Consider the following 16,443-nt stretch of genomic DNA (forward strand, 5'->3'; position numbering starts at 1 on the left):
ATCACCCCATCAACTGTACATCATGACATAATGCTGTTAGCTCGTTATTTCCAAACCAATAAGTAACACAAAATTATGAATGAATCCACCATTTCCCAATTTATAGCTACAGGTACAAATGAGGTACCATATGAGAGTAACTTAGTGACACTATATATTTCCTATATATACATTAATATACATGATATATGCCGCTTCATAATCTGGCTGGGAATCATGCTTAAACCAATGTGATATCTTATCTACAAAAAAAATATACATTAAGAATAAAGTATTTATTATATACATGATATATAAACTTGTATTTATCTAGAAGAAAACTAGCAATCATAATTTGCTTGACAACAAAGTTTAATGATGTAAAGAAATGAATTTATGACTTATACAATTTAATTGATAAGTCCCTTATGAGAAGAAGAATAAAACCCTTTTTTGAGGTTCTATTTCTAAAACAAAATGTTCTCTCTTTCTACATCAATGTGTTCTTAGGTGTATACTTCAGTGAAGGGTTACTGTCTAATAGAGGCTTTAGCACTATACTTGTTGTGATCAATTTATAATGCTTTTTAATTTTAAAATAGAATTTGTTGAATATTACTACCAACATGACATGGTGACAAAGCAAATAGTATTTATAAGATTCTTCTTCATCTTCTTCTTTATAATCTATCAACATACTGATGATAACATGTCGGGCACTTATTTAACTATGCCGCGCATGCGTGGGATCTAATTTTTATTTAGTCATGACAGTCATGACAGTGAATAATATACAAAAGATAAAAATAAAAATTTCAACATAATTTCTTTTTCTTCTGTTATAACATATATTTAAGTTTTACAAAATTTAGAGCATACCAAATCATTTATAACAAAATAATGAATCATACCCGGTAAAATCTTAAATTTCTTATCACAAAAGATAAAAAGTGTTAAAAATTGTTGTTAAGGACGCAATGCCGTCTCATCATTTGGAATCAGGCATGTTAGGTCACAATATCAATATACTCTTTTTTTGCCCCAGCAATTTTGAGGTTATTGCATATATACAAACCCAAGCCTTGAACATGTTGAAGGTATTCATAACACATATGTGACAAATTATAATTATTGTACATCACCCACCAGTGGCTATATAAATAGGTATATCATCGTCGTAACTAGTCCGAGATTACTCTGACGTCCAAACGGCTGTTTTGCCAGACAAGCTTGTCTGTTTTGCCAGACAAGCTTGTCTCGGACTACATCCTAACATGTGAAGATTGGTTGGTTATTGGTTAATAAAAAAAAGTGACAAATATTTCATGCAAATTTAGGACGTGACAGTTATCAATACATTAACATACAATATGCAGGAATACTCGATCAGGGGTTTGGGTCTTGTAACTGTGGTCATCCCACACAACCATACCATTGTGAATACCCCACATGTCAATGCATGTTAGGCAATAAACAGGGGTGGATCCAGCCATTTTTAAAAGGGGGTTTAAACCATACTAGTTTATATGTAACTTTTCAAATCATGCATTGATCTTCCAAAAAACATGAAAGGGGGGGGGGGGGGGTTCCAATCACAGGAACAATGTTTTAACAAGCCCAAATTCTTTTTTTTTTTTTATTCAACAACAGTATTGCTCGCTGTTAACAATTACTCCACTGACACAGCTATCTCAGTGAAGGTCCCTGTTTCATTAGTACCAGAAGTTCAGGGATTCTTCAGGTAGATAAACTGCATATTGTTAGTCGTTTACAAAATATTATAAATATTACATCAATATAGATAAATAATGCTATTCTAATTAATAAAAGTATTTATATTATCTGGTCTTATTTTCGGAAAATTTTCATAGTTCATCCGAGTTTGGGATGACTTCTATCAGTTTCCATGTGTTTCCGGATAACGTTTTTTTCAATCAATATCGAAAAAGATTGTAAGTATCTTTGATCTACATCATTATTCAGGTAAGACAGCTATAATTTGAAAGAATAATAGTCTTACGGTAATCAAAGAACAACTATGCTGTTTTTTGGGTTTTTTTTGTAATGTATAATGCCGCGTACCAGATTATAATATAAATATTGTAATTAATGTATATCAAGCATCATAAATAAATACAAAATTAGATAATAAATTAATTAATACACAATGATAACTTTACCAACCATGTTATCAGTTCAAACAATTCAAATACACTTAAATAATTTTCCTAATATTCCTTTTCTTTCATGATTAAAAAAATTGTTTTGTAGAACGAGCCTATTTCTAAACTCAGTTTTAAAAACAGAAAATACATTTATCTTCTTTGTTCTTAACTCTGACAAATATTGTATTTTGTGAATTGAAAATATAATAACTGTAAGAAAAAAATTAATATCATAATATTCTATATCATTTATTTTGTAACCCCAAATCAAATTTTTTAGTGTTAAAATGTGTTTTCCAAGTTTAACTTTTTCTAACAGATTAAATATGTCTTTCCAAAATTTATCAAGAAAGTGGCCTGTAATAAAAAAGTGTTCATAATCTTCTGTAATGTAACAGTGATTACAGTCTGAGTTTTGGCATATTTTCCATTGTTTTAATAAAACTTTGTTTGGAAGAATAAAATGTAATAGTTTCCATCTAAACATTTTTTAATTTATTTTCTTTCAAATAATTATGAACAAATTTTAGTATGTTTTGAGCTTTATTGTCTATGTTTTCAAAATTTAGTAGTCTCTTCCATTTGTAAAAGCCAATTGGTATTTCTTTATCTTGTTCTAATAGTATTTTGTAAATTTTACTTGTTTCTAATTTATTTATAATTTGTTTAAAGTTATCTTTGTCATAAATATACACAACATTATCTGTTAGTACATTAGTTGTTCTTGAACATTGTTTAGCTAATATTTTAACCCATTCTTTTGGTATAGCTTTTTTTAATTTTAAAAATTCAGTAATCCAGTTTGTCTTTTTATTAAGTTTTTGTCTAATAAATATTTCTGTTATATATTTCCAGATTCATCTATGATATCATTTATGTATATTATGTTGCTATCTATCCAGTTTTGGAATAATAATGTTTTTTCTTGAAATTTTATCCACTGATTTCCCCAAATAACTTGTTGGCGGATTAGTCTGTAGATTTTTGGGTATTTATTAATATTATTTTTGTTCTTGATCCAAACTTTGATTTTATCAAGATAAAACTCTGGTATCTTTTTTATATCTGGTATTGAATTTATACTATCCAGATTCATTTGCAATATAAGAAGATTATTTCCAAATTTGTTTAAATAAAATTTTGGTATTACCGTCCAATTTAAGAATTGCTCTGCATTTAATCTTTTAATCCAACCTATTTTTATTGTTTCTATGTATTTCTCTAAATTAATCATTTTTAATCCCCCATTTAATTTTTCGTAACTTAGTACGGCGCGTTTAACTTTTTCTGTTTTGTTATTCCATAAAAATTCATATATCATTTTTTTAAACTGGTTTAAATACTCTTTATCTATGGTTGAGACAGATGCTAAAAATGTAATATTAGGAATAATTAATGATTTAGTAACTGTTATCCTTCCTATCATGGTTAAGTTTCTCTTTTTCCAATTTAGAATAATTTTTGCTGATTTTTCTAAAAGTTTTTCAGCATTTAATCTTTGACACTCTTTTTTATTATGACCAAAATATATACCTAGGCTTTTTACAGGTATATTTGTCCAGTTAATATTTTCATGTTTATCTTTGCAGTTTTTTTGCTTCCCAAGCCAAACACCCTCAGTTTTAGCTCTGTTTAATTTCAAACCTGACAATGTTCCAAATGTTTCAATCATATTAAGTGCTTTTGAAATGTCTTGTTTTGTTCTAAGAAAAAGAATGGTATCATCTGCTAGTTGACTAATTTTTAATGTGTGAGTTTTGCCATCAAGTTTAATTTCAAAGCCTTTGAGGTCATGATCTTGTCTGATCCTACATGCTAAAATTTCAACAGCAATTACAAAAATTATCGCACTGCATGGGCACCCTTGCCTAATCCCACGAAAAATGCTTATAGGTTTTGAAATCCAACCATTGTTTATAACTGAGCTTTTAATATCAGTATATAGAACTTTAATCCATTTCAACATTGAACTTTTGAATCCAAATTTTTTTAAAGCTAAAATCATGAAATCCCACTCTACAGAATCAAAAGCTTTAGAGAAATATAAGAAAAGAAGAGCTCCCTCTATGTTGAATTTTTCTGCAAAATCAATGATATCTTGAATTTGTCCAAGGTTATATCCAATATATCTATTTTTTAAAATACCCATTTTGATCCCCATGAATAATTTGTGGTAATATTTTACTAATTCTTTATGCTAATGACTGAGCTACAATCTTTGTATCTACATTTAATAATGTTATTGGCCTATAGTTATCTAAAGATAGTGGGTCATTTTTTTATGTAGAAGGGAAATAACTCCTTTTTTTTGTAAATTAGTTAACTCCCCTTTTTCATATGAAAAATTGAATGTATTAACAGCAAATTCTTTCAGATCTTCCCAAAATATCTTGTAAAACTCTACACTTAAACCATCAATGCCTGGGGCTTTATTGAGTTTCATCTTAAATAGAGATTCTGTGCATTCCTGGATACTTAATAGACCTTCCATACTTTCACTTTCTTTATTGGTTAATTTATGATCAATTTCTGTATTCATAATGTAATCTTTAATATAAGTTATGTTAGGGTTTGAACTTTTGTATATATCTTGATAAAATTCTCTTTCAAGTTGCAATATTTTTGTAGGATCTCTGTGTATCTCCCCATCTTTATCTTTAAGGGCTGTTATTGTTTTTTTTGTTTGCCTAGATTTTTCTAATCCTAAAAAGAATTTTGTATTTTTTCCCCTTCTTCCACCCACTTAATTCTAGATCTAATTTGTGCCCCTTTAGTTTTCGCTTCATATAAATTACTAAGTTTGTTTTCTAATTTATTGATTTCATCATCGAAATAGGCAATAACATCTTCTTGGCACTTCAAATTTATACATTCATTTAATTTTTTAAGTTTATTTTCTAAAATGTTTATTTCTTTTACATTGTTTTGTGCTTTCCTTTTACAGATTGCTATAGTATAGTCTCGCACCTCTGTTTTAAAGAGATCCCATTGAAGCCCAACGTCATTGTTAAGTAATACTTTACATTCATACTGTTTTATAAGTTTTTTAATTATGTTTTGATACTCATTATTTTCTAAAACACTATTATTTATTTTAAAATATCCTTTTCCTTTTTGTTGTGATCTACAGTTTATCATAAGAGATATTGCTTGATGATCTGTATGGGTTATAATGGCTGGTCTTATATCTGTTGATTCTATTTGAGTTCGTATTTCAGGACAGGTTAAAAAGAAATCAATTCTTGATGCTTCATTGATGTTATTTTTCCTTCTCCAAGTAAATTATATTGTTTTACCATGTATTTCTCGCCACATATCACTTAACTTATGCATTTTTATTAAAGATTTTAAGCTGGGTACAGCCTTTTTTTCTTTAAAGGACTTTTTTGACATATTATGCTTGTTGTCTATATTAGTTAAGGTGTCATTCATGTCTCCTCCTATAATGACCATTCCTAAGCTATTTTTAGTTATAACATCTTTAACTTTTTTAAAGAAGACATTTCTTTTTTGGGGTATGTTTGGTGCATAAATATTTACCAAGGTATATATACTGTCTTCAATTTCAATATTTAAAAGGATTAACCTGCCTTCCTCATCTTGAAATTTATCTATAAATTTACAATCTATCTCATTATTTATGAAGATTGAGACTCCTTTTGATTGTGAGGTTCCAAAGCTGTGATATTGTTGACCTTTAAATTCATATTCTAAATTTATTTTCAATTTGTCTGTAAAATGACTTTCCTGTACAAACAATATGTTACATTTTTGATACTTCATCCACATATATAATCTTTGTCTTTTCTCTTTTGCACCAAGACCCTGACATTTTAAGGAGCAAATATGTATTTTTTTGGTCATAATTTTCTAATTAAAATTGGTATGTGTTTAAAATACTGGCATGTTAACATATTCAAGCTAATAAATTCCTGTATGACAATACAGATGCATATATATATATATATCAAATAAACTCAAATCTATATAAAGTATTTGTTCCATACATACATGTATTTTACTTTTAGAACATGAATTAATATCTTCTATATAAAATGAGCAGTATCTTTTGTGTAAACATGTACTAAATTTGACAAGTAATATTAAGCAATATAAAATTGTCTGCTTATATTCGTTTAGGTAGGATATATTCATTTCATTCTTTTGATTAGTGATACATTTTTTGGAAACATATTTTCTTGGTTCAATAAATAGCACGTCTTGTTTTCTTTTTTCAGCTGCCTAACGACCTTGACACTGATAAAGGCTTGGCATGAATAAAAACAGTGATCGAATATCGTGGAATCGAACTGCTTGTAGCTGTGTTTATAGAATATGCTATAAGTGGATTTAATTTGAAAGAAACTGGATGTATTATGTGAATAGTGAAAGATAATAATATCACCTGGAATGTACTTAGCAATCGTCGAGATTATTCTATTTTTAGAATTGGAATGTATTTTCAACAAATTAGTTATCAACGGAAAATCCCTTTGCGTAGCTGATAAGTGAGACATAGTTATTGACAAATGGACATCTTTAATTAAACAATATAAAGAGAATGTCCTATGTGTAATCAAGCATTTGAACATGTAATGTTCTATAAATAGATTGTACAAAATGTGTGATATCAGAACTTTAAGTCTGATGAATATGACAATAAATAATAGATATGAATATACTGTTTTGGACTTGTATTTATATTTATATTTCTGAATTCTAATATCTTGAATTATATCAAATAAATAATCTGTATTATAATTGCTGTTATTATTCATACATGACTCAATGTGAGGCGATTTATATACAAATTCATTCTTTTTGTATCTTGTGTTACATTTAACTATTTCATATTTTCTAGTTTCATGAATATTCATCCCTGAATGTATGTAATCATTTATTACATCACACTCATTTTTTGTTTACTTGTGATAAAAATAAGCTATCTAAAATAATTATATTCAAATATTTACAATTGCTAATCATGATTGTTTATTTTGATCTTTTGGTATTACATAACTTTATCGTTTCTGGACTTAAGTTTTAGTCTTTTGTATGAGTCCAGCATCTTTATGTTTATCTTCTGTCGGGGTTGTTGCATTTCTCTTGCCTGTGTTTTTAACTTTAGGTGTATCAGTATTTTCAGATGCTTGTCCATTAAAATACTGTTCAATATTTCCTTCAGGTTTATCATTCTTTTTGTTTTTGTTGTTTCTACCCCTTCTGTTTCTACTACGGTCTCCTACAGGATCTGGTAGGTCTTTCACATTATCTCCACTTTTTTTTGCAGGTGATTTATTGCCTTGATCTAGATTTATGCTGAATGACGCCATTGAGGTTAATGGCTGAAGTATCGATTGGAATTGAGGTGCTTCATTGTCTTCAGTATCTGCATCATTGGCATCTGATTGTTCATTAGTAGCGTCCTCGTGATTGCTACTTAAATCATCTGTACAATCTGCTTGCTTATGTCCAAATTCTTACTTTGCCTTTAAACAGGCTACTATGCAAGAGTGTGGAGTATTGGAACGTCGATTCATACCTGTACGCACAAATTTAACAAATGTGAACATTTTTCCTTCAAACTCTTGGATGATGATCCATGATCAATGATTATTCTGATAGACATGTATTAAAATATTATTCATTTTTACTCACCAATTGCAATTTCCAGCTCAGCTTATATTGTACTATAGTTTCCTTCTACCATGTCAACGATTTTGTGTAAAATAAATTTGGTATTAGAAGCGCTGACACTGCCGACACACATGCGGATTGCAACAAAAATAAAGAGGGTACGGTAACGTTAAATCGTTTACGGGCGAAGAATTATTTTCCGTTTTTAATAAAACTTGTCAGATTTGATTAATTATCGTCGAAAAATGTCCCTGATGGATAGTCATTCAAATTAAACCAGCTTTATTATGCTGTATGCATGTAATATATATGTAACCTGGTCTTTAAATGTAAACATTTTCTTGATTATTTATCCTATTTGAAATATAAATTTGAATGAATTTATCAGCCTTTTTCTGCTATAATATTCAAACTTTATTTTTTAACGAAGGCTTCTGGTATTTGGTTTTTTTTACAAAAGGCTCTCGAATTATAGACACATTAAAAAATAAAGATCGAAAGTCAAACGCATGAGTCTGACAAAAATAAACGGACAATGTCATGACAATAAACGGAAAACGATAAAAGACAGAGTTATATATATATTTTTTTCCCTGCCTCAAATTTACTCAAATGCAATTTATATAAGTAACATAAAAAGATAAATGATTATGCATTCATTTACAATATTTAAAAATAGTTACGTCTGTTAAATAATTAAATAGGAAGAAGTTAGAATTCAAATTGAATATTTGTTTTATTTAAATAACATGATTAAGGGGACGTGGTAGACTTTCAGTTAAAAAAAATCGTCTTCTTTCACAGTTTTATTTTATTCTTGAAAGGGGAGCAACCCCTGATAAATAATGGGAAAGTTTCACTCGTTTTGTGTCCAAATTATTAAAATCTGAACACGACTGGACACGGTCTGACAACATCTTGACGTCAGTTTGTATCCATGGTCTGTTTTGGTCTGACACGATCTTAACGGATCTAAACAGCTCGCTAGACGATACAGTTTTAAATATCTTGACATGCCTTAACCGACTAATTTACCTAATGAGACTATCGATCCGAATGGAGACTTAACGATCTGACAAATCTTGACGTTTTCCTCTAGCGGTAAATCCAGTCAATTAAGATACGATCAGACCAAAATGACCGTTTCAGACTGAAATCGTGCTACTAGTGTTGGTATTGACGATTTTCTTATCCAAGGCATAGATTACCTTAGCCGTTTTTGGAATTTTGGATCCGCAATGCTCTTCAACTTTGTACTTGTTTGGCTTTATAAATATTTTGATATGAGCGTCACTGATGAATCTTGTGTAGACGAAACGCGCGTCTGGCGTACTAAATTATAATCCTGGTACTTTTGATAATTATTTGCCTAATTATTGATTGTTGTTCTTTGAATTGCAATTCTAGAAATACTAGCATCTTTACATCAGCTTTTTGTGATATAATTACAATGAAATGATAATAGTCTTTATACGGAGTCTTCCGAAAAAAAATTTGCTATCAGAATTCGGATTGGTGATGGAACGCGTGTATGTAATGTGTCATTTTTATATAAAGTTAATTGATACTACAACACATCTGCGATATCGCGGGTCCGTGACTGATATAAAGTCTATATCTATGTGTAAGCCCAGTAGTCAACAAACTTTTCCAATATTCTGCATTCTACAATATTTGTTATGGATGATTCTTATTTGTCACTTTTCACTAATTTTGCAACCTTACTTTACTAAAGAGTATCCACACACACACACTAGAAAGCTAATTGCGTCTAGTTTGACATCACATATGATGCTGTAAATGAATGTTTTGGTATTGACGATTTTCTTATCCCAGGCATAGATTACCTTAGCCGTTTTTGGAATTTTGGATTTTAAATGCTCTGCAACTTTGTTCTTGTTTGGCTTTATAATATTTCGATATGAGCGTCACTGATGAGTCTTATGTAGACGAAACGCGCGTCTGGCGTACTAAATTATAATCCTGGTACCTTTGATAACCAATTAGCCTGGATGTTTAGTATTAGTAAAAAATATCCTTTTGTTTTCTTGATATATTGTGACCTCAAATCTGGGAAAAATTTAAGTCAACACACTTGTCCATTGTTCTCTACGCTTCAGTGTTTGTTATGGAAGATACTAATTTGTCACATATCACTAATGTTGCAACCTTAAGTGATATCTTACTAAGGAGTATCCAGACCAGAAAACAAAATGTGTCTAGTAGTGTGACATGCACATATGATGAAGTTGATTTGCTTTTTGTTATTAATGATAATTCAATATAATTGTAAGTTAAACTTATAATCCACTGACCCGATCCTGTATATTGAGATCAATGCCACCATCAATCAGCAACTTTACGATTTCTGTGTATCTGTGATAAACAGCAATGTGAAGTGCAGTGTCACCAACCTGGATTGAAAAAAAAATACAATTTTAACATATTATGAAATAAAAAATATATAACTGACGTGTTGTGTATGCATCTCTTGTCTCTGTTAACAAAAAAAAACCCACATATTACAGATACACGAATAGCGTATCTATGAATACAAAGTTATTGATGACAAAGCAACAGTGTTTATATTTAAAATGTTAAGTCCGACATATTATGCTTCAAACTTATTTTTTTACGCCAATTGTCGAAGCTATAGTTCCTACCTGTACAATCGTAATAACACTAAATATTGCTGTCCGTTGTGTTATTTTTTTCAAAACAATGCTAAATAATGTTTCCTTAAAGATATATAAAAATAAAGTGTCTTATAAAATAGAAGGAATAGGCACAATATAACAGGCATCGACAACTATATAAGCATGTGTACTATGTTAACAAATGAATGTGTATGTGTTTGTGTATTATTTTAGTTAACGATTAACTTTGCAGTGAAAATTAATTATGTTAATGGCGGTGTTATTGTCGCCGTCATCTTGTTCAAGTTGGTTACGAAAAGATGTTCGGTCAACGTTGACTATCGAAACATAACCAACGTCAATATGTTGTTTTGTTGCTCACTCTATACAATCGTGTTTTCTGTTATTCTATGTTAACCATATCATATAATGTGTAAAATTACAAAACAGTGCAATGTCAGTAGTTTCTCATCACATTTAAATTGTCGTTTATTGTAAGCTTCACCACTAGAACTGTTACAATTTGCCCATTTGTTTTCTCGATAAAGTGTGACCACAACCTTAGGATTTTTTTTTTAAGTCAACAAACTTTTCCAATATTCTGCATTCTACAATATTTGTTATGGATGATTCTAATTTGTCACTTTTCACTAATTTTGCAACCTTACTTTACTAAAGAGTATTCACACACACACACTAGAAAGCTAATTGCGTCTAGTTTGACATCACATATGATGTTGTTAATGAATGTTTTGGTATTGACGATTTTCTTATCCAAGGCATAGATTACCTTAGCCGTATTTGGCACAACTTTTTTGGAATTTTGGATCCGCAATGCTCTTCAACTTTGTACTTGTTTGGCTTTATAAATATTTTGATATGAGCGTCACTGGTGAATCTTATGTAGACGAAACGCGCATCTGGCGTAATAAATTATCATCCTGGTACCTTTGATGATTATTTGCCTAATTTTTTATTGTTGCTAAACAATTGCAATCCTAGAACTACTAGCATCTTTACATCAGTTTTTTGTGATATAATTAGAATAAAATGATAATAGTCTTTATACAGAGTATTCCGAAAAAAAAAATTGCTATCGGAATTCGGATTGGTGATGGAACGCGTGGATGTAATGTGTCATTTTTATACAAAGTTAATTGATACTACAACACATCTGCGATATCGCGGGTCCGTGACTGATATAAAGTCTATATCTATGTGTAAGCCCTATTTTAGCCTGGATATTTAGTATTAGTAAAATATATCCTTTTGTTTTCTTGATATATTGTGACCTCAAATCTGGGAAAATTTTAAGTCAACACACTTGTCCATTGTTCTCTATGCTTCAGTGTTTGTTATTGAAGATACTAATTTGTCACATATCACTAATGTTGCAAGTGATATCTTACTAAGGAGTATCCAGACTAGAAAACAAAATGTGTCTAGTGTGACATGCACATATGATGAAGTTGATTTGATTTTTGTTATTATAGATGATTCAATATAATTGTAAGTTTAACTTATAATCCACTCACCCCATTCTTCGTATTGAGATCAATGCCACCAACAATCAGCAACTTGACGATATCTGTGTATCTGTGATAAACAGCAATGTGAAGTGCAGTGTAACCAACCTGGATTGAAAAAAAATAAAATTTTAACATATTATGAAATAAAAAATATATAACTGACGTGTTGTGTATGCATCTCTTGTCTCTGTTAACAAAAAAAACCCCACATATTACAGATACACGAATAGCTTTTCTATGAATACAAAGGTATTGATGACAAAGCAACAGTGTTTATATTTAAAATGTTAAGTCCGACATATTGTGCTTCAAACTTCTTTTTTTGCGCCATTGTCGAAGCTATAGTTCCTACCTGTACAATCGTAATAACACTAAATATTGCTGTCCGTTGTGTTATTTTTTCAAAACAATGCTATATAATGTTTCCCTAATGATATATAAAAATATAGTGTCTTATAAAATAGGAGGAATAGGCACGATATAACAGGCATCGAAAACTATATTAGGATGTGTACTATGAACATCTATCAAAGCTAAAGACTTATACGACTTTCCCGAATGATGACGACTATAACACAGAAGATGATGACGCCGTCGATGAAGCGGTCTAGAATGTCCTCCATCCGCAACACTCAGACATAACATTTAACAAACAGGGATGCGTCAAATGGTGTAACGTGTGTTTCAGTGGGAAAGCCACGGATCGGTTCTGCGCCTCCTTCAATATGACGTAACGGCCAAAAAATCAAGGGCGACAATCGCGATTTTTACATAGACGGCGACAGTATAGCCCCATCTCGGTAATTTGTTTACATCGTGTACGCGTGATTTTTCAAGAAATTTATTATTAAAGACAATTAAACTTGTGTCATTTCATCATTAAGTAGTTATATAGGTAAGTTTTACAGGTGAAGATGCTATTTTGTCTTTTCAGGAGATTTTATTTTACAAGAAACGAGCTTCTGAAAATGACAAGTGACTACGTTGTTTTGGAAGACAAAAATATGGCGGGTGTTTTCCCCTTCTGAAAATAACTGACACATTTGTATCCTAATCTATATTTGAAAATAAAATGACCAAAAATAGCATTAATGATGATGGATGTCCCCAATTATTTGCATAATTACCCATCACTCCTTGTCAAACTGCAACTGAGGCTTTGAAAAGGAAGCGCATCAATCATTCAGCGCCTTTTTCAACAGACATTCATAAATAGCAGGTTTCTAAGCTCACAAAATCCCATTATTTTTTCATCATAATTATTGATTCAAATGTAGAAAGGTCTGAACAATATTCCTTACATCATTTACATAGATCAGATCGGTATACAGCGAGATATTGACCCTTTTTCGAGGCTAAAATCCAAGCATTTTATAGACCGCATGGTAATTCAACGCCCCCGTCCTGCCATTAAATTTTAATTTTGTCAACACAAACTTTTGCTTTGTCATAATTTCATCTACATTTTAATTTCTTTATTGAGGTCGTGTGATGATAGTGTTTAGTTGTCTTGCATAGAAAAAAAGTTCAACCTGTACTAAATCATTTTTTTTTTCTTTTAAAAACTGAAATAGTTATGTAAAACCGAACCCACACAACTACCCATTGATTGTCAACAGCATTGCAATTTTGTTAAATATTGGTCCATTCTGGTAAAATATTTTTAACATATTTCAGGTTTTCCAGATTATTGACATCCTTATTGTATTCTTTGTGTTGTGTTTTATTTATGTTATTTGTTAAATTACGTTTGCAACTTTTGCATTTTAGTAACCATACTTGAATATACATGAATCCAGGGCAACATGAGAAAGTTCTTCAAGTTCATCATGTTCTAGCATTACATTTTAGAATTTAGTACCCATTTCAGTATTTCAATGAAAAGAATTATTTCATTGTTTATAGTTTAAAATGTTGTGTATTCATTTTCAGCATATATGTCACATAGCTTGTTTGTGGGTTGTATATGGCTTGGTATGATTTTAAAAATATCTAGTACAAATATAAAATAAATGTGAATACACATGTAGCAAACACAACATTTTTGTTTATATTCAGGTCCTTCATTAGGTACGCTCAGGTCCTTCGTCAGAAAAGCTTACAATTATGTAGGTCCTTCATCAGGTACGCTCGGGTCCTTCGTCAGAAAAGCTTACAATTATGTAGGTCCTTCATTAGGTACGCTCAGGTCCTTTATCAGAAAAGCTTACAATTATGTAGGTCCTTCATTAGGTACGCTCGGGTCCTTCGTCAGAAAAGCTTACAATTATGTAGGTCCTTCATCAGGTACGCTCAAGTCCTTCATCAGGAACGCTCGAACTTAAACCTTACCGAGATTATTTTGATAAATTAAAAAATATGTCTAAAAAGACCGACTGTTTTAAGACACATCCTGAAAGAGAGTCTGGACCTTGCATTCACTGTGAACGTCACAATGATAGGTATATTGATCTTATCCAGAAAAAGACTGATAATTATGACTTTTTTCAGTTCATTGTTCAGATGTATAATTATTCTGAAAGAGCTTGTATTTGCAGAACATGCGAAATGAAATTTAAACGTGCATTTGCAAAAGTTACTGAGGAAAATGAAATTGGAGTTTCATCATAAAAAAAAAATTGTTCAAATATAGATGGAGCAAATGAAAGTAAAAGTCCATGTTTTCTCCATAATTTTAATTTATGCTCAGAAAAAGGTGATCACTTGACATCTATTGATCCAAATTTACTAGAAAGAAAATTTGATATAAACTTTTTAGATAAATTTCCAGACAAATGTAATGTAAATGATATTTTATGTCATGTTCATTATAATGCTTTAAGTAATTTTAAAAGAGAAATATCTCAGCATGTTGAGTGTGTCATATGTGAAAAGTCCTCCAGTAAGAGGTTTATTTCTATAGTTAAAGAGAATGTTGATATTTTCACAAAATATTTAAAATTAGAATTACAACATGACACTGATGTAGATACTAGAGAAAAAATATTTTGCTGTTCATTATGTTACAAAAATTTCAATGCATTTTGTAGGTCTGATGCTGGGGAACATTTGAAATATCAAACTTCCCAATATATGTGTGAACAAGTTCATAAATTTAAGTTTGATGAGTCTGTTAGCCAAGAAAATATAGATCTTTATACTTTTGAGCAAATTAAAGATATTGTTTTATAATCCTTTTTGAAGGAAGAATCTTTGTTGCTTCCAAATATATATGAAAAGCTCAAACAATATTTACTTATTAATATAGCGAAATTTCAATATGTTATATCTGAAACTGATCTAAAAAAAATTACAGCACAACACTAAATGGATTTTTAGAATGTTGAAAATTAGATTCAGTAAGTGTTTACAGGTTTTTGTGCCTAAAAGAAAACAGGATGGACGTTTAATATATAGAAACGGGATAAATTTTATAAATTGTTTACATAGTCTAACTGTTAAAAATAACCAGCTTACATCTGAGAAAAATGATATCAGTGAACAGTTGATAGAAAAAAATTCTACCATTATAGCTATGAAAAATAAAATTACACCAAAACATGAAATTTTGAGTGAAGCACTCCAAATATTGAGGTCTTTTGTTAAATCATATACTGCAGGTAAGACCGCAAACTCATGTTTGCCTCATATACATGCTTTTGATGCTAAGCATGAAATAAATCAGATTCCCCCAGTTCTGTGGAACTTTTTATATAGGTTGAGTGCAACTGACAAAGAGGACAAAGAATTTGTAAAAACTGTTGCATCATGGGATCATCATTATATTGAGACCCCATTTAATGTAAATAGAGCATTTCCAAGATTGTATATGTGTAGCTGTATATTTAATTGTCAAAATGCTCAGTGTGTACAACCTTTACATCTTCTCGTGACTGATATTTGTGACAAGTTCTCTAATGCCTCGTCTACATTTCTATCAATAAATGCTAGACTAGGTCTTGGAGTGTCAAAAGATTCTTTAAGAAGGTACATTACCAACAGATGTAGGCAGTTAGAACAGCAGAAAAGGTTTCTTACTTCAAACAGTTTCGTTGTAGCTAGTTTTGATAACTTAGATAAAAATCAGTGTTATTCTGTTGTTGGTGTAGGTAAATATAAGAGTGGTTTTCATGGAACAACCATACAGGCAGTAACTCCTTGTCATTCTTTACTTACTAGTATCAGCAGTTCTGAGTCTTGTGGTACTGATTTAGATGATAGTGTTGTTCCTTTGCTTGTTAATGGTATTTCATCTGAAGCTAATATTATTACATGTACTTCAGACATTAAAAGCAGTCCATGTGAGGTAGACTTAATTTCAAGTGCTGTTGCTATTGTTGATAAAGTTTCAACTTGCACAGCGTTATCTAGAGATCGTTCCTAACATGCGACTTTATTTAGTCTATTGTAAATCCAGATGATAAAATTGGACCCTCCCGATCCAGGCAGGGGAATCAATTTGAAAACTTGACTGATTCATTTTTGGATGTTAACCCTAGAGAAGCTGCCTCCTTTACT

The 16,443-nt window shown here is 30.5% G+C and overlaps 1 protein-coding gene across 1 annotated transcript; it reads right to left on the reverse strand.

Moving 5' to 3' along the window:
- Positions 1 to 7,180: 7,180 nt before the first annotated feature.
- Positions 7,181 to 15,453, reverse strand: LOC139503415 (uncharacterized). The gene is made up of 4 exons (XM_071293195.1): positions 15,403 to 15,453; positions 11,953 to 12,051; positions 10,097 to 10,195; positions 7,181 to 7,609 (listed from the first exon to the last, which is right to left on the reverse strand). The coding sequence occupies exons 1-4, from the start codon at positions 15,451 to 15,453 to the stop codon at positions 7,181 to 7,183; spliced, it is 678 nt and encodes a 225-aa protein (XP_071149296.1).
- Between the last annotated feature and the right edge of the window lie 990 nt (positions 15,454 to 16,443).

Source organism: Mytilus edulis, chromosome 14 (assembly GCF_963676685.1).
Source record: "Mytilus edulis chromosome 14, xbMytEdul2.2, whole genome shotgun sequence".
Lineage (NCBI taxonomy): Eukaryota > Metazoa > Mollusca > Bivalvia > Mytilida > Mytilidae > Mytilus > Mytilus edulis.

Excerpts from the sequence above, each read along its gene's own strand:
- LOC139503415 (XM_071293195.1), bottom strand. The coding sequence starts at position 15,453 with ATGGTAGAATTTTTTTCTATCAACTGTTCACTGATATCATTTTTCTCA. Across the intron at positions 12,052-15,402 it reads TGATATCATTTTTCTCAGAT|GTTGGTTACACTGCACTTCA; the intron begins GTAAGCTGGTTA and ends TTTTCAATCCAG. Across the intron at positions 10,196-11,952 it reads ATCTCAATACGAAGAATGGG|GTTGGTGACACTGCACTTCA; the intron begins GTGAGTGGATTA and ends TTTTCAATCCAG.